At 40.2% G+C, this 21335-nt stretch overlaps 1 protein-coding gene across 4 annotated transcripts; it reads left to right on the plus strand.

The window, feature by feature from the left end:
- Nucleotides 1–1042: 1042 nt before the first annotated feature.
- LOC129867143 (gigaxonin-like) lies at nt 1043–17476 on the plus strand. 4 transcript variants are annotated; one of them, XM_055940347.1, is made up of 12 exons: nt 1043–1387; nt 1722–1919; nt 2373–2487; nt 2763–3113; nt 3493–3713; nt 5326–5447; nt 5615–5727; nt 6117–6266; nt 6383–6531; nt 16375–16509; nt 16697–16806; nt 17025–17476. In XM_055940347.1, the coding sequence occupies exons 2-12, from the start codon at nt 1729–1731 to the stop codon at nt 17204–17206; spliced, it is 1839 nt and encodes a 612-aa protein (XP_055796322.1). In that variant the 5' UTR covers nt 1043–1387; nt 1722–1728; the 3' UTR covers nt 17207–17476. The 4 variants fall into 4 exon arrangements, with proteins under 4 accessions (XP_055796322.1, XP_055796323.1, XP_055796324.1 ...); XM_055940348.1 differs by having other exon boundaries at nt 1381–1451; XM_055940349.1 differs by lacking the exon at nt 1043–1387 and adding an exon at nt 1439–1514 and having other exon boundaries at nt 6383–6519.
- Nucleotides 17477–21335: the final 3859 nt, after the last annotated feature.

Consider the following 21335-nt stretch of genomic DNA (forward strand, 5'->3'; position numbering starts at 1 on the left):
TTCTCACGAGGAAAGTAAATAGCAGCAGGATAGGTAGTAACTGTGTTCATTGAAATAATATAATTACAAAGTTAGAACACTTATCAACACAATTTTAACAGTACATGACATACATTACAAGTCGGTACACTGCAACAATATCAGTAGCTTGTATCAAATATAGCAAAAAGTGTTACAACACATCTGCTGGTACCACTTTAAATAATATTTCTTATGATCTTTAAAAATGAAATATGTTTGTATTGAACGAGTGCCTTGCACAAACATGTTTGTATTCAGTGTTACTGCCAAACTTCAGATGGACAAAAAAAAGTGGGTGGGGTCAAACTTTTAACTCCGCCCACATTTAGCCTGGGCTCGATTTGCACACTGCAGTCAGGGGTACTAAGATAAATAAGCGCAGCGCGTATGCTACGTTCATAACCAAGTGGGAGGTGGGATTTACCACAAACGACAGGGAAAATACATTTCATACCCATCCAACTCGTAAATAATATTGGGGGAACTCTGAAATCTCTGACTTCCGACATTAGTGAGTTCAAAACCACTGGGAACTCTGGGGGGAATAATGAGCTCCAACTTGGGAAATCGGGCCTCTTTCTATGGCTTTCTGACCTGAAAATCGCTGACTTCATGATTTGACCTTGTATTTTTCCTGAGTTCCCAGTTGGTTTGAATGCGGCGTCATCCTTCCAACTTCTCCCACATGCTGACCTCGTGTCACCTAAGGTATTTACCTCAATAACAGCATTTTCGGCAGTTAAATGTAAGAGCAAGACATATATACATAAAAAGCAATCTATTAATATAGTTTTTGAACACTACCATTTGTTTACAAGGATAATAGACGAACGTTTAGTTCATGGTTGACACAGCTTGTTGGCCATCCGCCAATCGGCGTTTGTAAACGAGTTCAAAGCAAATGAATGCATTTAACTGGTATTTACGACTTCACCAATGGTAATTACTACCTTTCCTTTTGGTTATGAATGCAGCATTATTGCCTCTCCGACACATGCGCGTGGACCATCTGTGTGAAAACACTGTAGAGCTTTTTTTGTGGGCGTAACATGGGCGGATCCTAAATACAGTACATTTGGGCTCTGTTCGATTACTTTGAAGATGAATCAAACCTTTCTTCCTCGATGTTTACATCTTCATATATAATGTCAATCAATGGTGCACACACTAATCTGTTTGAAAGCGGAAAGGTGAAAGGAAGGATTCAACATATATCTCTCGCAGGTCTGTGATTGCTCCAATTAATGTATGGTTTGCTCAAAAAGAAGGACATTAAACGTTTTTCATTGGAGCCTGCTGAAAGCTTCTTCACGCCTACTTTACAGAAACTCGCTGTCTGCCTCTGATTTGTGGTGGTCCATGCAAGGTAACGTAATGCTACTGTGAATTGGGACGCACCCTGTTCTTTGTTTACGTACAGCTAGCTAGCGGTAAAGTATTATAACGTTAGTTAGCTATGCATGTCGCCGAAACCTGGCCGTTTTTATTGAAATGTGTGTGACCCTACCAAGTGTAACGATGTCACTTTTAATATTCAGCCAACAATTCAGTTCAGTCATTTCTTATTGCTACAGTAACTCATGTATTATGCTGACGTTAGCTTAGCCTGTGTGAAACTAACACTGGCCGGCTAAATTGATTTATTCTCTGTGCCCTCATCCGGGCAGCTGTGTTAATAAGGACGGGTTTTTCATCTGTAGGTACACAATGTCAACCTCTGATCCAGTGGTAAGCGCTGCAGGTTCGGTGGTATCGGACCCTCAACACGCTCAGAAACTTCTCAAGGCCCTTCGCTCCTTCTGGATAGAACAATGCTTCCAGGACGCAGTGTTAGTACTGGAAGGGGAAAAGATTCCAGTCCAGAAAAACATTTTGGCTGCGGCTAGTCCATATATCAGGTAATCAGCTATGGCTTTTGACATGCCCACTAGCATGAGTATGAAATCATTTTTACATAACTCATTTTTGCTATCTTTCTTTTTTTACATCTGTTATTAGACAGAAAATGTAAATAAATTGTTGAATGATTATTAACATTGTCTTTTGCCTGCAATGCAGTGAAGAAAACGATATGACAACAATAACGTCTAATGTAACTGGCCCCTCTAACAGTACAGCTGGCCCCTCTAACAGTACAGCTGGCCCCTCTAACAATACAACTGGCCCCAACTTGGCCCCCCCAGTTGAAATGGTCTAGAACCGCCACTGGACATGCCATGGTTAAACATTTTTTGACAGGGCTAGTTATGTAACATTGTTTACTAGCTGTCAAGGGTGTGTCCCACACTGTGCTTTGCAGACCGACAGTGCCCTTTCCTGTCATTCTGATACAGTATTCTGACATCCCATAGAACAAAGCTGAACTACAACCCTCCAAAGGAAGATGGATCCATGTACACCATTGAGCTCCAGGGAATCTCTGTCACTATCATGAAGCAGATCTTGGACTACATCTTTAGTGGGGAGGTAAGCAGTATGCAAATATGTAGTAGGTCTACAGTAAGGTGAACACAAGTGGGATGGGTCAGATTACTTAAAACTGACCAGTACGTGTGATTCTTATACTGGTTTTTAAATTGCCAGTACCGATATCGTCCAGTAGGTTATATGCCTAACTCTTTTGAGAGAATTCATATTCATATCTATTTTAGAATTGTATATTCAAAAACATATTATGATACCTAGAACAATCCTGATGTTACACTTCTCCTTCCATCCCGCTCCTTGTTGTCTGTGTGTAGATCAGTCTGAGTGAGGACACCATTCAGGATATGGTCCAGGCTGCTGACCTACTGCTCTTGACAGACCTGAAGTCCCTGTGCTGCCAGTTCCTGGAGAGCTGCATTGCTGCAGAGAACTGCATTGGGATCCGGCTTTTCTCTCTACATTACTGCCTGCACCATGTTCACCATGCTGCCACAGACTTCCTTCAGACACATTTCTGTGATGTGGCCGTCACGGAGGAGTTCAAGGAGTTACCTCCAGACCGGCTGTGTGAGATCCTGTCAATGGACAAGCTCAACGTGGGCAATGAGAAACATGTCCTGGAGGCTGTCGTGCGCTGGCTTGGCCATGACCTGGAGGAACGGAGGGTGAGGGCCTGTTCTACTACTAGGGTAGTGGTCCTGCCCTTATTTCTGTCTATTTGTATTTTTTTATTTAACTAGACAAGTCAGTTAAGAACAAATTCTTATTTACAATAAAGGCCTACCCTGGCCAAACCCAGACGACGCTGGGCCAATTGTGCGCCGCCCTATGGGACTCCCAATCACGGCTGGATGTGATGCAGCTGGGTGTGATACAGACGTCTGCCTAAAGCATGGCTGTAGAATTACTACAATTATGGTCGAAGACTACTAAATCATTTGAAGGAACGTGTTTTTCGCACACAATTTGCCTATGCATTACTATTGGCTTTTTGGCTTATCCCCTGAGTAACATCTTCTTGGTATGTCCCGTCCCCCCTTCCAGGTGCACATGAGAGAGGTGATGTCATCGGTGTGGATCCAGGGGCTGGACCAGGGTTACCTGAGGGAGCAGATGTTAGGAGAGCCCTTGATGAGGGAGGTGATCCGGGAGTACTGCAACGCTCCACTGGGGGGCGCAACACTGCAGGGCGAGGCTCTTTTAGCCGCCTTCAAACCTCGTGGCTACTCTGAGTGCATTGTCACTGTTGGGGGGGAGGAGAGAGTGTGAGTATCTTCTAAGTCTCTTACTCTGGGACGATGTCCAGACATAAATGTCTATGCTGTTGAATGTGTACAGTGCCTTCAGAAAGTATTAATACCCCTTGACTTATTCCACATTTTGTTGTGTTACAGCCTGAATTCAAAATTGATAACTTTTTTTTCTCTCACCCATCTACACACAATACCCCATAATAATGATAAAGTGAAAACATGTTTTTAGAAATGTTAGCAAATTCATGGAAAATGAATACAGAAATATCTTATTTACATAAGTATGCACACCCCCGAGTCAATCGTTTTTAGAAGCACCTTCGGCAACGATTACAGCTGTGAGTCTTTCTGGGTAAGTCTCTAAGAGCTTTCCACACCTGGATTGCCATTATTCTTTATCAATATTCTTTAAGCTCAAATTCATCTCCCAGTGTCTGGTGGAAAGCAGACTGAACTAGGTTTTCCTCTAGGATTTTGCCTGTGCTTAGCTCCATTACGTTTTTTTTATCCTGATTAACTCCCCAGTCCTTAACAATTATAAGCATACCCATAACATGATGCAGCCATCACTATGCTTGTAAATATGGATAGTGGTACTCATAACACTTTGTTTTCAGGGAAAAAAGTGAATTGCTTTGCCACATTCTTTGCAGTGTTACTTTAGTGATGCATGTTTTGGAATATTTTTATTCTGTACAAGCTTCCTTTTCACTCTGTCAATTAGGTTAGTATTGTGGAGTAACTACAATGTTGTTGATCCGTCCTCAGTTTTTTCCTTTCACAGCCATTAAACTCTGTAACTGTTTTAAAGTCACCATTGGCCTCATGGTGAAATCCCTGAGTGGTTTCCTGGATGCCTGTATCTTTGTAGTGAGTGGGTGTATTGATACACCATGTAAAGTGTAATTAATAACTTCACAATGCTCAAAGGGATATTCAATGTCGTCATTTTTTTATCTATCAATGGGTGCATTGGAAAACCTTCCTTGTCTGTCACTTGTTAAGAACATTTTTACTCCTGAACTTATTTAGGCTTGCCATTTAATATAGGGTTTTAAATTAAAAAATTTCAGCTTCCCATTTTAAATTAATTTATAAAAGTTTCCAAAAACATCATTATACTTTGACATTATGGGGTATTGTGTGTAGGACAGTGACAAAAAAAATCTACATTTAATCCATTTTAAATTCAGGCTGTAACACAACGAAATGTGGAAAAAGTCAAGGGTGTGAATATTTTCTGAAGGCATTGTATATGAATCATACAATGTGGTCATAACACATTGATTCTCATTTTGCAATATGCTGTGGTTTTGTGCACATGCTTGATAGATGAACAGTTTGTAATGGAAATTCATGCAAAACATTCAGATAACTGCAAGTTATGACAAGCAAGAAGAGAATGTATTATGGACAGGAAGGAGAAAAACTGAGTATAGTGTGTGGTTGATCTACTGATAGAACACATGGAGATTGAGGAGACTCTAGACAAGTAAGTAAAGTTGAAGGGGTGTTCTGGTGACACACAGACAGAGGATGAGGTTAGAGAAGGAGCCAGTGTGTCAGAGATAAAAACCAACAGGACTGACCACAATTGACGTCCTGTTATCTGGTTCCTGTTTAGAACGAGGAAGCCGTCAGCCATGGTACGCTGCATGTGTCCACTCTATGACCCAAACCGCCAGCTGTGGATCGAGCTGGAACCAATGAGCATTGGGCGAATAGGGCATGGGGTGCTGGCAGCAGGTTGGTATTGGATCCAGTTTTACTGTTACATATGCACATACTTATACACAGTGCAGTCTTCATGGCAGCTAATGATTAGTTGATAGCTCCAACAATTCTCATGTAAGGCAAACCTAACCTAGTCTTAGTAATCAACAATGGATTAACCCCATTCTTTGTCCTCTCAGAGGGCCATCTCTTTGTGATGGGTGGCATGGATGAAACCAAGACAGTCCTGAGCAGTGGCGAGAAATATGACCCAAACACAAACACTTGGACCCCCATTCCTTCCATGAAACAGGTATTCTACAGTACTACTCCACACAACATTAAAAACTTTAACGTTTTTCTCTTTGCAATCCTTTCAACCTTTTCATTAGCACCATTCAACCCGCTTGTTTCATAGACATTTCAAGTGCTATCATCTGAAGTTCTCACTTCAATTGGTTATGTAGACAAAATAAATGTCTTCCACTAAACTAAAGTGATTATTGTGGTATGTACATACATTAGACTTTATTTCATCTGTCAAATGTTCCATCTGTTCTTTTTTACTTGTATACTCCCACGGGTAGCCATTTTTTGTTTTGTTCTTCTCTACCCACCTAAAGTGTGTTATAGTTCAAAGTGATGCCACCAGGGGTCAATGTTTCTAAGCATTATTGAGGCTTCTGCCATTTGTTTGGTCAGGCGAGGCAGAACTTTGGTGTTGCAGAGCTGGATGGGATGATCTATGTGTTGGGAGGAGAGGAAGAGGACATGGAGCTCCTGACTGTGGAGGTGTTCGACCCTCACTACAACACCTGGACCACCCAAACCAGCATGACCATGGTCCGCAAGGTGTGACATGACATGAACATTTCCGGCTTCCAACTGAAATGTATAACAAACACATTCACAAATTGCATCCTCTCCAAATCTCTCACCACTTGCCCAACGATCTCTCCTCTCCTTAGGTTGGCTGCTATGCCACCATGAAGAAGAAGATCTATGCCATGGGTGGTGGGTCATATGGAAAGCTGTACGACTCAGTAGAATCTTATGATCCAAAGACCCAGCAGTGGACTGCAATCTGCCCTTTGAAAGAGAGAAGGTACATAATCAAGTCAGTAGTTTGAATATGAATATACAGTATATGCAGTGGGGTTGGAAATTGAAACCCTTGATAAAAATTGGAAAAAATTACTATGTAAAATAAGTACTGAGCTATATTATATGCCAAAAAGGTATTTTATACTAATACAATTGCTCAGAGAAATGTATTTTGTCTAACAAGTAATATAGTTTTTTTCTCCTGTTTTCAATTACTTTCAATATCTCACTTTGTGAGGATAACAGCAATGACCCTTTTTTCTAAAATGTTTTATGAGTTAGAGAACACATTGGGAGGATCATAGACCATTCCTCCATACAGAATCCTTCCAGATCCTTAAAGTCCTTCGTCAACTAGTGTGCATGGTCAAAGAGCTCAATTTTCATGTCATCCAACAAATGTAAATGCCTGGAGTTTGTTAAATGACATTGACACTTGGATTGGAACTAGTGCTTTGGTCAGATGACATGAAAATAGAGCTCTTTGGCCACGCCCACCAGTGGTAAGTTTGGCGTCGAAATGAGAGTGCACACGCAGAAAAGAACCCCATACCTGCTGTAAAATATGGTGGTGGATCTTTGATGTTTTAGCATGTAAATCTTGGTGGGGGGGGGGGGGGAAACATTAAGTGGGCTGCATGCCAGCAAAGCCACTAAACACTAAACAATACATTAATTGTACAAACTATGGCATAAAGGGACAACCAGCGGATAAGAGGCAATCAGTCATTTCGATTAAGACATTAATGAGGGAGCTAGGACGGACGTAGTCAATATAACTATTTGTTCAGCACTTTTGAAATGTACAGCAACATAATTCATAGTACATGGGCTGCTCTTACAGTGTTCTCCCTGTACACCAAGTCAGAACCGTAGGATAAATAAAGGGGGCCTATAAGCAGACAATGAAACCAATTACAATATTCAATGATTACATTTCTCAAAAACAGGTCATATGTGCATCACCAAGTCAGAACAGTAGGCAAAAGGAGGTGAAAATAGATCAAATTATTAGGGTGAGGCACATGGGCTACTAACAGCTAACTGCACAACATACTCTTAGTATTACTTTCTTAGCTACAGTATACATATCTCCCTGGCATATTACATAATTTATGCAGCAACATACAAGACATTTTTGGGCTCACATTGTTGTGCTGTGCTCACTTGAACAGGAAGGTGGCGCGGCGGTCCTTGGTGGGCAAATTTTGTCATCAAACTCTGTCATCAGTCTGCCATTCTCTGGATTTATGGTGCTTTCAAGACAACTGGGAACTCAAATAAAGAAAAAAAAGTTGAATCATGACGATGTCAGTGATCTTCAGGTCGTAGCTCTAGAAAAAGGCTTGAGTTCCGGATTTACAATTCCGAGTTGGAGGAAAATTCTAAACGTTTTTTCCCAGTCTTTGCTAGTTTTTCCCCGAGTTCCCAGTTGTCTTGAACTCCCTAAAGTCAGATTTTGCAGTTCAGAGTTAAGTTGTTTTGAGCGTGACACAAATCATGCTTCATTGACAGCATGGCCAATGTTGAATTTGTATCATTTTAAACTAGGAATAGAGACCCTTAGACTTGAGACCACATAGCCACTCCACTGAATAGCAGGCTAATGATTGCTTTGCAATGCTTGCAGTTAGCCACTTATTCCTTCCAAACCACTCATTGTTAAATTTGCGATTTCCAACTTGAGTAATGTTTATGTCCATGGCCGATGAGCATATGACAAGGATTAAAAAGGATTTGCAAGTAGATTGTCGGCTTGATTCATGATGACTGCTAGCTAAGATTGTGTAAGTATGATGTTGACATGATCAGTCCAATCAAAGCTACTGTAGATATAACGTGATTTGACATCATTTTATCTGTGGCCAAAGACCTTGAGCCTTCTTTGATGGGCACCTCTAATGCAGCACCCAACGGGCTAGAATTTTTTAGGTCTACCCTTAGACTTGGCTCTGATATAGTGTCCCCATGAGTGACAGAACACTGAGCCAATCACGGCGCAATGCTCCGTATTTTCTGCTGTCTTGCCCCACCAACACCGAAAGCACTGAGCTAGGCTGAAACGCCTGCATTTTGGAGCTGCCTTACTCAAGAAAACAAAAAAGAGACCATGTTTGTATGCTGCTTTACTAACTCAATGATGTATATATATTTTTTACATTGTTTGCAAACTGATATGTGACACGTATTAATGTGTCTCTGCCCCACCTGCCCTGAATGATGGGTTGCCACTGGCTCAATGTGTTTCCATTGCATTTTCAACTCTACTGGTAGTTTTGTCACAAATTGTTGCGTTAAATAGCAAATATGCCTACTCTGTTATTGGCATGTGCACTCTAGCCAACAGCTCGCAGATACAGTGGGGGTAAGCTTTTCTACATGATGAGATTATGGATAAATTCAAAAACGTTTTTATTTGTCAAAATGGTAGTCAAGCATCGTTCATCATGTCACCAGAATAAGATCCTCGACATTTTATTGGAAAGAAGCATCAAGTTAATACCATGCACTTTCACCACCCTGTGAAGTTCATATTAACTTATTTCATCTGTAGCCTAATTTAAACTGCATGGTTTCCCGAGTCGTAGTGGGAGGAGCACACACCATATCATCGCATGACTACAAAATCACATCGATGTGATGGTTATTATATCACTATTTGCACTTGGTTTCCATCACCATTTCTTGCATAATTTATTTTACACACCAAAAAAATCTCATATTGTTGAACGAACAAATGATCTGTCTGCATCTATGAAATTGTACTGAAACTTCCTGTTTCCATCACAGCTGTCATCATTTTATTTTATATGGTGTAACTTTACTCGTATAAAAACTGTAGATGGAAGCGTGGTTAGTAAGGTATTTAATTGTTACCCAGAAATGGTTTGATATTGATATAGAAATGTCTGCATTGGGCCTTTTTTTAAGGTCAACGGCATCATTAACTTTACCCAGTACCAGGATATTTTAGGCAAAGACCTGGATGCCTCTGCCAGGAGGCTGAAACTTGGCTGCAAATGGATCTTCCAGAAAGACTATTACCCCAAGTACACATACAAATCCACAAAGAAATTGTTAATTGGCCACAAAATCGACATTTTGCTCCGGACTTGAAACCCATTGAAAACCTGTGGTTTGAATTGAAGAGGGCAGTCTATAAGTACAGAGGAAGGATATCAAGGATCTGGAAGGATTCTGTATGGAGTAATCGTCTAAGATCTTTTCAATGTGTTGTACAACTCATAAAATATTTTACAAAAGGGCTCACTGCCATTATCCTCGCAAGGTGAAAACGGGTGTCAATAATTTTGACCCCTACCTTTTTGAGCAAAATAAATATTACTTGTTAGACAAAGTTATTTTCTTTGAGCAATTGTATTAGTATAAAAAATATATAACTTACCAGTTTATTTTGCATACAATACAGCTCAGTATTTGAATTATTTATTTTATACAGTCATTATTGCTAATCTTTATCAAGGGTGTCAATTTACGACCCCACTGTGTGTGTGTGTGTGTATATGTATATATATATATATATATATATATTTTACCTGTCAGGTTTTACTTTAGAAATGATTCAACTTTATTGTCCACATTTAGATTGAAAATAGCCTTTGGCTTCACCTCTCAAGTAACACATTTATACATTGTAATACTGTTTTTTTTATTGCTTTTGTACTATTTTCTAAACTCTTACATGCTGACCAGACCGGACACGTCGCGTGCGGCGCAAAATACATTTTGAAATCCATGTTATTCAATTATTGCACCCACACTGCTCACGCGTGAAAACGAGCGTCTGCGACAAAGTCGTTCCTATTTCTGACGCAGATCGCGCTGCAAGTCCTGCCTCTCCCATCTCCTTATTGGTTTATAGAAGCAGGTACCCACGTGCCATCTCCTCATTGGTTATACCCACGTGGGTGATTGAAAGACAAACTTTGTTGCGGGTTGTCGTGGTAATACAAAGAAAGTTTAGATGCGATCACCATATAAGTTCAAAGATGAAAAAGCCTGGAAGGAGGAGGGATGACTAGAAACGATTCGGTTGGCCGTTTTATGTGTGGATTAATTGTTGGAGTAGAGGTCCTTGTGCATTTCAGGTAAAATAACAACTCAATGTTTATATCCCAGGACAAATTAGCTAGCAACATCAAGCTAGCTAAATAGGACAAATTAACGTTAGCTAGTAAGTGCAAGCTAGCTAGCTAAATTGCCATACATGTTTAATGCTTTTTGACATGTCCCCAAATTAATATAATTGGTTCAGAGTTTGTTTTGATATTTTAACCTGCGTGTCGTGATCGCGTTTGGTGTAGGGGGACAAAATAAATGTATGCACGATAGCGCACGCGCGCAGCCGGTTTGGGTTCCGCATTAGTACGAAACTAAAAAACTGGTAACTTGTAACGCAGCCATTCTTACATTCAAACCTTTCATTGTACATTCATTTTGTTTGTAGACATCTTTCACCACACAACCATTGATCCAAAATATGAGTTTACTGTGAAATATAATGAGTACATTGGTTTAATCACCACAACATAATGATATCTTCTCAATTTAGTTATTTTAACAACCAGTTCATCTAATAGCAAAGCATGTAATGTAGTATGCTACAGTCCTGTAAATTACAGTACATTACACTGTTTTCACATTAGGCAATACACTTGCACTACTGAACATCACATTTCCATCATCTCTATCCTATGTGTGGTCATCTTTCACAATTTTTATTTTATTTTTATTTAACCAGGAAGGGCTCATTGAGATTTAAAATAAATTTTTCAAGAGCGTCCTGGCCAAGATAGGCAGCAATGACTTGGTCATTACAAAAATTACAGACAAACAACATGGAAAAACTACAAGTAATCTAGTAAAAACCATATAATTCACAAGAGTATAACAAAATCAAAAACAGCTAATTAAAAACATTGACAGGTCAGGGAATCAGTCTCAAAATCATTCATCAGTGATTTAAAAATACCAATCGGGACAAGTTCTTCCAATTTAAAAGTATTTTGTAAGGTGTTCCAAGACTATGACGCAGAGTACATAAAAGCCCTTTTACCAAATTTAGTTCGGACATTTGGAAAAGTTAGCAGGATAAAGTCCAGCGAACAAAGAGAGTACACACCACATTTCTGAACAATAAAAATGCCCAAATAAAAAGGTAGTAAACCCAAAATGGCTTTGTAAATAAAAGTATACCAGTGACTGAGCCTACGAGTGACTAGAGAAGGCCAGCCAACCCTGGTATACAAAGTGCAGTGGTGCGTAAGGGATTTGCAGTTTAAAATAAATCTCAAAGTGCCATGGTAAAGGCTGTCAATTAATCTCAAACACTGAGCGGAAGCATTCATTATATAAAATATCCCTATATTCTAGTAAAGGCATAAATGTAGCTGATACTTACATCCTTCTGGCTTCAAAAGAAGAACAGGCCTTATTCCTAAAATAAAATCCCAATTTCAGCTTCCATTTTTTTGTAAGTTGTTGAATATGCAATTTAAGAGGCTGTCCTCAATTAAAATTCCAAGATATTTATGAGGTTACAGTCTCAATCTCATTGCCCTGACAGGTAATAATAGGTGAAAAGTTCAGAGGTCTATTTCTTGCTTTAGAAAACACCATTAGTTTAGTTTTGTCAGTATTGAGGATAAGCTGTGTATTGAGGATAAGCTTCAATTGACACAAGGTATGTTGAACAGTATAAAAAGCTGTTTGCAAGTTCTGGAAAGCTTTTGTAAGAGATGAGGCACAACAGTAAATTACAGTATCATCAGCATAGAAATGAAGTTGCGCATTTTGAAAAACTTTGTCTAAATTATTTATATAAATAGTGAATAAGAGAGGACCAAGTACAGAGCCTTGGGGCACACCATTACAGACAGACAGTTTAACAGACATGAGCCCATCAAATTCCATCAGACAGATAGTTAGCAAACCATGCAACTGCATGCTCCAAAAGGCCTATACTCGACAATCTCTGCCTTAGTATAGCATGATCAACTTTATCAAAAGCCTTAGAGAGATCAATAAAAAGTGAGACACAGTGCTGTTTTTTGTCAAGGGCTTCAGTGATATCATTTAAAACCTTCATGGCTGCTGTGCTATGCTTCTTCCTGAAGCCCGATTGGTACATTGATAAAATAGTTAGTAAATAAAAACTCTTAGCTGTTCACCAGGGGTGACAGCTTTGAGATTGGCCTATAATTATTTAAGAGTTTGATCTCCCCCTTTTTTAATAGTGGTAGGACAAATGCTGATTTCCAGATCTTTGGAATTTCATTACATTCCAGGGTTGGATTGAACAGATATGAAAGTGGTTCAGCTATGAAGTCAGCTGCCAGATTTAAAAAGCAGGGATCCAGAAGATCAGGACCTGCAGGATTTCTCTGATCTAAGGATTTCAGGGCTTTATGTACCACCTGCACTGAGAATGGCAAAAAGCAATGTAAACAAATGAAAGAAACATCATGTTTAGCAGGCACTAGTTTGCAGCAAGCCTGTCTTGAGCATTTGGCCAAAGGTTCTCATTGAAATTGCAGTAAATATCCTCATTGTTCATGCATTTAGGGAATACCCTTTTGGCATGGCGAGTCCAAGCCTGACATACACTGTAGGTCTGGATTGAAATCATTCCATGGCCTTTTGGATACATGTTTAGGGGATGCATTTCTTTCTTGTTTTGGACTTTCTGGATTATTTGATATTGTAGTGACCTAGAAACACAAGCATTTCGCTGCAGCTGCTGTAACACCTGCTAATCGGTGTACACAAACCAATACACTTTGATTTGTTACATACGGTACATGTCTGATCTTGTCAGATATGATTTTACTCCACAGCAAGTTTACAATAGTCATCATAGTAGTACATTCGAGTATATATCGTACTTTTTATGTTTATACTTTACAGACATACAGAACTAGTCAAAGGTTTTGACACACCTACTCATTCCAGGGTTTTTCTTTATTTTTACAATAAAAGATTGTAGAATAATAGTTAAGACAAACTATGAAATAACACATATTTAATCATGTAATAACCAAAAAAGTGTTAAACAATTAAAAATATATTTTAGATTCTTCAAAGTAGCCACGCTTTGCCCTGATGACAGCTTTGCACAATCTTGGCATTCTCTCATCCAGCTTCATGAGGTAGTTATCTGGAATGCATTTCAATTAACAGTTAATTTGTGGAATTTCTTTCCTTAATACGTTTGAGCCAATCAGTTGTGTTGTGACAAGGTAGGGGTGGTATACAGAAGATAGCCATATTTGGTGAAAGACCAAGTCCATATTATGGCAAGAACAGCTCAAATAAGCAAAGAGGAACGACAGTCCATCATTACATTAAGACATGAAGGTCAGTCAGTCCGGATAATTTAAAGAACTTTCAACGTTTCTTTAATTGCAGTCGCAAAAACCATCAAGCGTATGATGAAACTGGCTCTCAGGAAAGGAAGACCCCGAGTTACCTCTGCTGCAGAGGATAAGTTCATTAGAGTTAACTGCACTTCAGATTGCAACCCAATAAATGCTTCACAGAGTTCAAGTAACAGACACATCTCAACATCAACTGTTCAGAGGAGACTGCGTGAATCAGGCCTTCATGGTCAAATTGCTGCAAAGAAACCACTACTACAGGACACCAATAATAATAAGAAGAGACTTGCTTGGGCCAAGAATCACAAGCAATGGATATTAGACCAGTGGAAATCTGTCCTTTTGGTCTGATGAGTAAATGTCTTTGTGAGACGCAGAGAAGATGAACAGATGATCTCGGCATGTGTGGTTCCCACTATGAAGCAAGGAGGAGGAGGTGTGGGGGTGCTATTCTGGTGACACTGTGATTTATTTAGAATTCAAGGCACACTTAACCAGCATGGCTACTCCAGAATTCTGCAGCGATACGCCATTCCATCTGGATTGTGCTTAGTGGGACTATCATTTGTTTTTCAACAGGACAATGACCCAACACATCTCCAGGCAGTGGAAGGGCTGCATCAGATAACCTGGCCTCAACAATCACTTGACCTCAAACCAATTGAGATGGTTATAGATGAGTTTGATCACAGAGTGAAGGAAAAGCAGCCAACAAGTGCTCAGCATATGTGGGAACGCCTTCAAGACTGTTGGAAGAGCATTCCAGGTGAAGCTGGTTGAGAGAATGCCAAGAGTGTGCAAAGCTGTCATCAAGGCAAAGGGTGGCTACTTTGAAGAATCTCAAATATAAATATATTTTGATTTGTTTAACATATTATTGGTTTACATGATTCTATATGTGTTATTTCATAGTTTTGATGTCTTCACTATTATTCTACAATGTAGAAAAAACCCTTGAATGAGTAGGTGTGTCCAAACTTTTGACTGATACTGTACATTTTCATGAATACATTTTTTGCCGCATAGAAAGCGGTAACAGTGCACCAAGTCTGGAATCAACAGGACTCTGAACAGCTTCTAACCCCCCCAAGCCATAAGACTTCTAAATATCTAATCAAATTGCTACTCGGACTACCTGCATTGACCCTTTTTTGCACTAATTCTCTTGCACTAACTAACTCTATGCACCCACACTGGACTTTACCCACACTGGACTTTACCCACACAGGACTTTACCCACACACTCATACATACTTACACTGACACCTCAACACACACTTTCACAATCACCACATACGCTGCTACAACTGTCTATTATCTATCCTGTTATCTAGTCACTTTACCCCTACCTATATGTACAGTACGTAGCTACTTAAATTACCTCGTACCCCTGCACATCGACTCGGTACGGTACTCCTTGTATACTGAGTGTACAAAACATTAGGAACATCTGCTCTTTCCATCACATAGCTTTTTTTTATTGATGTCACTTGTTAAATCCACTTCAATCACTGTAGATGAAGGGGAGGAGATGGGTTAAAGACAGGTTTTTACGCCTTGAGACATGGATTATGTATGTGGGCCATTCAGAGGGTGAATGGGCAAGACAAAAAATGTAAGTGCCTTTGAACAGGGTATGTTAGTAGGTGCCAGGCGCACCGGTTTGAGTGTGTCAGGAACTGCAACGCTGCTGGGTTTTTCTCGCTCAGCAGTTTCCTATGTGTATCAAGAATGGTCCACCACCCAAAGGACATCCAACCAACTTGACACAACTGTGGGAAGCATTGGAGTCAACATGGGCCAGCATCCCTGTAGAATGCTTTCGACACCAGAGTCCATGCTCTGACGAATTGAGGCTGTTCTGAGGGCAAAAGGGGGTTCAACTCAATATTAGGAGTGTTTCTGTTTTGTACACACGTTATTTTCTACTCTGTATATAGCCATGGTATTTTTATTATTCACTGTATTTATTCCTCGTGTTACTTTATTTTTTTTTCTCGATTTTCTATCTTATCTTTAACTCTGCATTGTTGGAAAAGGATCCGTAAGTAAACATTTTCACCTGTTGTCTACGAAGCATGTGACAAATAACATTTTATTTTAACTAAGAGTTGTGGAACAGTTCCACATATTGTAAAAATTGCACCAAAGTGATTAAAAAACTAACAGTGAACAATTGCATGCACTTATTATACGGACTATATATTAGGTTAGATTACATAACTGCATTCTGTCTTGTATTTCTACCCAACAGGTCGAGAATAAGGTCAGAAGCATAGCTGCGTCTCCAGATGAACTCGTATTTTTAAAGTAGAATTTACATCCCTTCTTAAACCACAGAAGATGAATGTTAACAAAGTCTCCTGTAGTGGATTTGTTTAGTGTTGGTGTTATTAATGTTATGCTTTTGATGAGTGGCCCCTGACCTGATGTTACGTTGGGGATGTCTTTGACTGCAGGTTTGGCTCAGTGGCGTGTGGTGTGGGTCAGGAGCTCTATGTGTTTGGAGGCGTGAGGAGCCGTGAGTCAGACAACCCAGAATCCAGCACCATGACCACCTGCAAGTCCGAGTTTTTCCATGATGAGATGAAAAGGTCAATAATAGGGCTTACTTTGATCAAATAGTCCTTGTTTTCATTAATGCTTTAGCCAGAACGGTTATAGACTGGGTGTATCCTTGTTACCTAAAGATGAAGAGACCTTATATTTACTGTGTTTGTAGATTATCAACATCTTTCAATCGTATTTGTTTTTTTTGTTGCCCAACCACACTGTGTCCAGATGGATATACCTGGACGACCAGAATCTCTGTGTTCAGACCAGTTCCTCCTTTGTGTATGGAGCTGTCCCCATTGGAGTCAGCATTTATGTGGTGGGAGACCTAGACACTGGTGAGTTAAAGGCTGTGCCAATAGAATATAAATATTATGATATGTTATGTAATGGACTCCTGAAGCATATTACAACAACTTGGCAAGCATTTGCAAATACAAGTTACTGTATGTGTGTACTGTGTGTATACATTCTCTAAAGGGGGGTGTGTGTGTGTGTGTACAGCTGGTAATCCCCTGAGGGCAATATCAATATATATTTTCCTACCTCTGCGTAGGTACAACCTATGACTATGTGAGGGAATTCCGTCGTAGCTCGGGGACGTGGCACCGCACCAAGCCCATGCTGACATCTGATCTGTGCAAGACGGGCTGTGCAGCCCTGCGCATCGCTAACTGCAAACTGTTCCGTCTGCAGCTGAAGCAGGGCCTGTTTAGACACAGGGTCCCATCGTCATAGAAAGCACCTAAAGGAGTGGCATTGTCTCCACACTCATCTTTTGGCTATGGGCACAGCAATGGGACATAAGAATGGAGGTTGAAGAAGGGACCCTCCAATGGGAATGTTAGAGTATTTATCTGCATATTTTGCTGGCTTTCTTAGGGTTCATTGGGGTATTATTGTATGTGCGATCTTGCTTGAAGAGGGATCACTTTTTAAACATGGCCTTATTTCATTGCAATTTAACAGTGGGAATGATTTGTAAATACATTTTACTGACATTCCCCATTTGCTTTTTATGTTTACATTTTTGCTGCTGCTTGGTGGGTTTCAGAGAATGTAACACTAATTTTAAGGGGTGAAAGGGAAGAATTACATTTTAGCAGACACGCTTATCCAGAGTCACTTACAGGAGCAATTAGATTAAAGTGCCTTGTTCAAGGGCACATCTACAAATGTTTCACCTAGTCGGGTTGGGAATTCAAACCAGCGACCTTTCACTTAACCGCTAGGCTCCCTGCCGCCTAGTAGTACTGTCATTTGTAATCACCTAGCCTGTCACTTTTAAGGAAAATCTAGACCCATGTCTAACACAATTTTTTTTTTATGAGTCAGTGAATGTCAACTAGAGATGCATAACTAGATTCACAAAAGGACAAATACTGTTTTTGGCCTATGACAACTAGAGATACACAAGGAGACTTATAAAATAACAGATGTGGTTTTAGTTGTTCCCTTGGCTAAGGGACTTGTGGCCTATAAAATAATCTTTACTCAAAATCTTAACTTAAAATAGACTCTTTAAATAGACAGTTTATAGTGCTTAATGCCAAAAGTTGGAGCATAGCACATATTGCAATGGTTACTGGTAATATACTGTATACACTGAGTGTATAAAACATTAGGAACACCTGCTCTTTCCACGACAGACTGATCAGGTGAAAGCTATGATCCCTTATTGATGTCACCTGTTAAATCCACTTCAATAAGTGTGGATGAATGAGGGGAGACAGGTTAAAGAATGATTTTCAAGCTTTGAGACAATTGAGACATGGATTGTGTATGTGTGCCATTTTAGAGGGTGAATGGGCAAGACAAGGAATTTAAGTGCTTTTGAACAGGGTATGGTAGTAGGTGCCAGGCACACCGGTTTGAGTGGGTCGAGAACTGCAACGCTGCTGGATTTTTAAACTCAACAGTTTCCAGCCTATCAAGACTGGTTGACCACCGAAAGGACATCCAGCCAACTTGACACAACTGTGGGAAGCATTGGCGTCAACATGTGCCAGGGTCCCTGTGAAATGCTTTCGACACCTTGTAGTTCATGCCCCGACGAATTGAGGCTGTTCTGAGGGCAAAAGGGGGTGCAACTCACTATTAGGTGTTCCTAATGTTTTGTGCACTGTGTGTATATATAAACGGTACTGTATCCTAAGTGAAATCTCTTCATGTCATGAATGTAAGGCTGAGTTAAGCTTTTTCCTGCAGTGCCATTGGTTTCTCTTCAAACAAGCACTCCAGGAACAGTGCGGGTCAGAAATAGATGTAGAGTTACTAGTGTCACTCTTAAAGTTGCTGCATGGTCAATCCAACATCTGCATTGGCCATGCAGCATTTACGGTGATACGGCCTCTGTAGAAGTCCGGGCATTCATACTTCTTGTGCTTCGCAGAGCTGTTGTCAAGTAAGTGAGTTTGTTTATACAGGACCTCCCGCCCCCACCTACCGTCAACCAATCATGTAAATGCGGAGCTACAGTTGAAGTCGGAAGTTTACATACACCTTAGCCAAATACATTTAAACTCAGTTTTTTGCAATCCCTGACATTTAATCCTAGTAAAAATTCCCTGTCTTAAGTCAGTTAAGATCACCACTTTATTTTAAGAATGTGAAATGTCAGAATAATAGTGGTGAGTGATTTATTTCAGCTTTTATTTCTTTCATCACATTCCCAGTGGGTCAGAAGTTTACATACACTCAGTTAGTATTTGGTAGCATTGCCTTTAAATTGTTTAATTTGGGTCAAATGTCTCAGGTAGCATTCCACAAGCTTCCCACAATAAGTTGTGTGAATCTTGGCCCATTCCTCCTGACAGAGCTGGTGTAACTGAGTCAAGTTTGTAGGCCTTGCTCGCACACGCTTTTTCAGTTCTGGCCACACATTTTCTATGGGATTGAGGTCAGGGCTTTGTGATGGCCACTCCAATACCTTGACTTTGTTGTCCTTAAGCCATTTTGCCACAACTTTGGAAGTATGCTTGGGGTCCATGTCCATTTGGAAGACCCATTTGCGACCAAGCTTTAACTTCCTGACTGATGTCTTGATGTATCTTCAATATATCCACATAATTCTCCTGCCTCATGATGCCATCTATTTTGTGAAGTGCACCAGTCCTTCCTGCAGTAAAGCACCCCCACAACATGATGCTGCCACCCCCGTGCCTCATGGTTGGGATGGTGTTCTTCGGCACGCAAGCCTCCTCCTTTTTCCTCCAAACATAACGATGGTCATTATGGCCAAACAGTTCTATTTTTGTATCATCAGACCAGAGGACATTTCTCAAAAAAGTACAATCTTTGTCCCCATGTGCAGTTGCAAACCGTAGTTTTTTTTTTTTTTTATGGCTGTTTCGGAGCAGTGGCTTCTTCCCTGCTCAGCGGCATTTCAGGTTATGTCGATATAGGACTCGTTTTACTGTGGATATAGATACGTTTGTACCTGTTTCCTCCAGCATCTTCACAAGGTCCTTTGCTGTTGTTCTGGGATGGATTTGTACTTTTCGCACCAAGGTACGTTAATTTCTAGGAGACAGAACGCGTCTCCTTCCTGAGCGGTATGACGGCTGCGTGGTCACATGGTGTTTATACTTACGTACTATTGTTTGTACAGATGAACGTGGTACCTTCAGGCGTTTGGAAATTGCTTCCAAGGATGAACCAGACTTGTGGAGGCCTCCAATTTTTTTCTGAGGTCTTGGCTGATTTCTATTGATTGGTCCATGATGTCAAGCAAAGAGGCATTGAGTTTGAAGGTAGGTCTTTAAATGCATCCACAGGTACACCTCCAATTCACTCCAATTATGTCAATTAGACTATGAGAAGCTACTAAAGCATTACATAATTTTCTGGAATTTTCCAAGCTGTTTAAAGGCACAGTCAACTTGGTGTATGTAAACTTCTGACCCACTGGAATTGTGATACAGTGAAATAATCTAAACAATTGTTGGAAAAATTACGTAAAAGTAGATGTCCTAACCAATTTGCCAAAACTATCTTTTGTTAACAAGAAATTTGTGGAGTGGTTGAAAAACGAGTTTTAATAACTCCAACCTAAGTGTATGTAAACTTCTGACTTCAATTGTATATGGAGCCCTCTGCATTGTTACAAAATTTGGGAGGTGCATGGCGATGCGGTACAGATCTCAATTTGGCATCTGCATGCCTCCAGAGGCTCAGCAATTGCGTCGCACCCTCCATTAGGGAGAGTCGGACCAAATTTTCGGATCAAGCATAAATTGGCTTTTAAGTTGCTGGATATAATTGGCTGATGACCTTTGAACTGGCTTTCCAGTCAGAGTGGACAAATGTGGCATCTGTTGACCCCATTTGTTCTGTGAGTTACAGTTGTTGCTTTCCGTCTCAATAGAAGGGCAACTCATCACCTATACACTACAGCACTCAGACACATACAGTATTAGAGAAAATGCATTCACACACACACTTAATGCCTTAATGCAGCCAACAGAGCTCAGGACACCTCTGAAAGCACCAACAACACATATTATACTGTATCACAATCTCCACTTAACACTGTTTACTTGCAGCATGTTACAGTGTATTGCTGAGAGACGCTCAACATTCCAGTGTCCCTCACACAGTTTAAACACTATCCACATTCAGTGGTCGAAACAGTGCTTTCACAAAACATTCACCCATGTGTAGCTATCAAAACACTTGCACTTAAGCACTGTTCTTCTGGGAATTCTGCAATAGTACCATCAAGTGGTTGTTAACCAAAATAGGGATGTGAGAGGAACATAAATTCAAAGCTATTTGTATTTTGTATTCAATTCTGTGGAGTAGCAAGGAAGGTGTCATGGAATGAGCTCAATCATGAGTGTCTTTTGGTTTAACAAAATGGATTTAA

The sequence above is a fragment of the Salvelinus fontinalis genome, chromosome 12 (assembly GCF_029448725.1).
Source record: "Salvelinus fontinalis isolate EN_2023a chromosome 12, ASM2944872v1, whole genome shotgun sequence".
NCBI lineage: Eukaryota > Metazoa > Chordata > Actinopteri > Salmoniformes > Salmonidae > Salvelinus > Salvelinus fontinalis.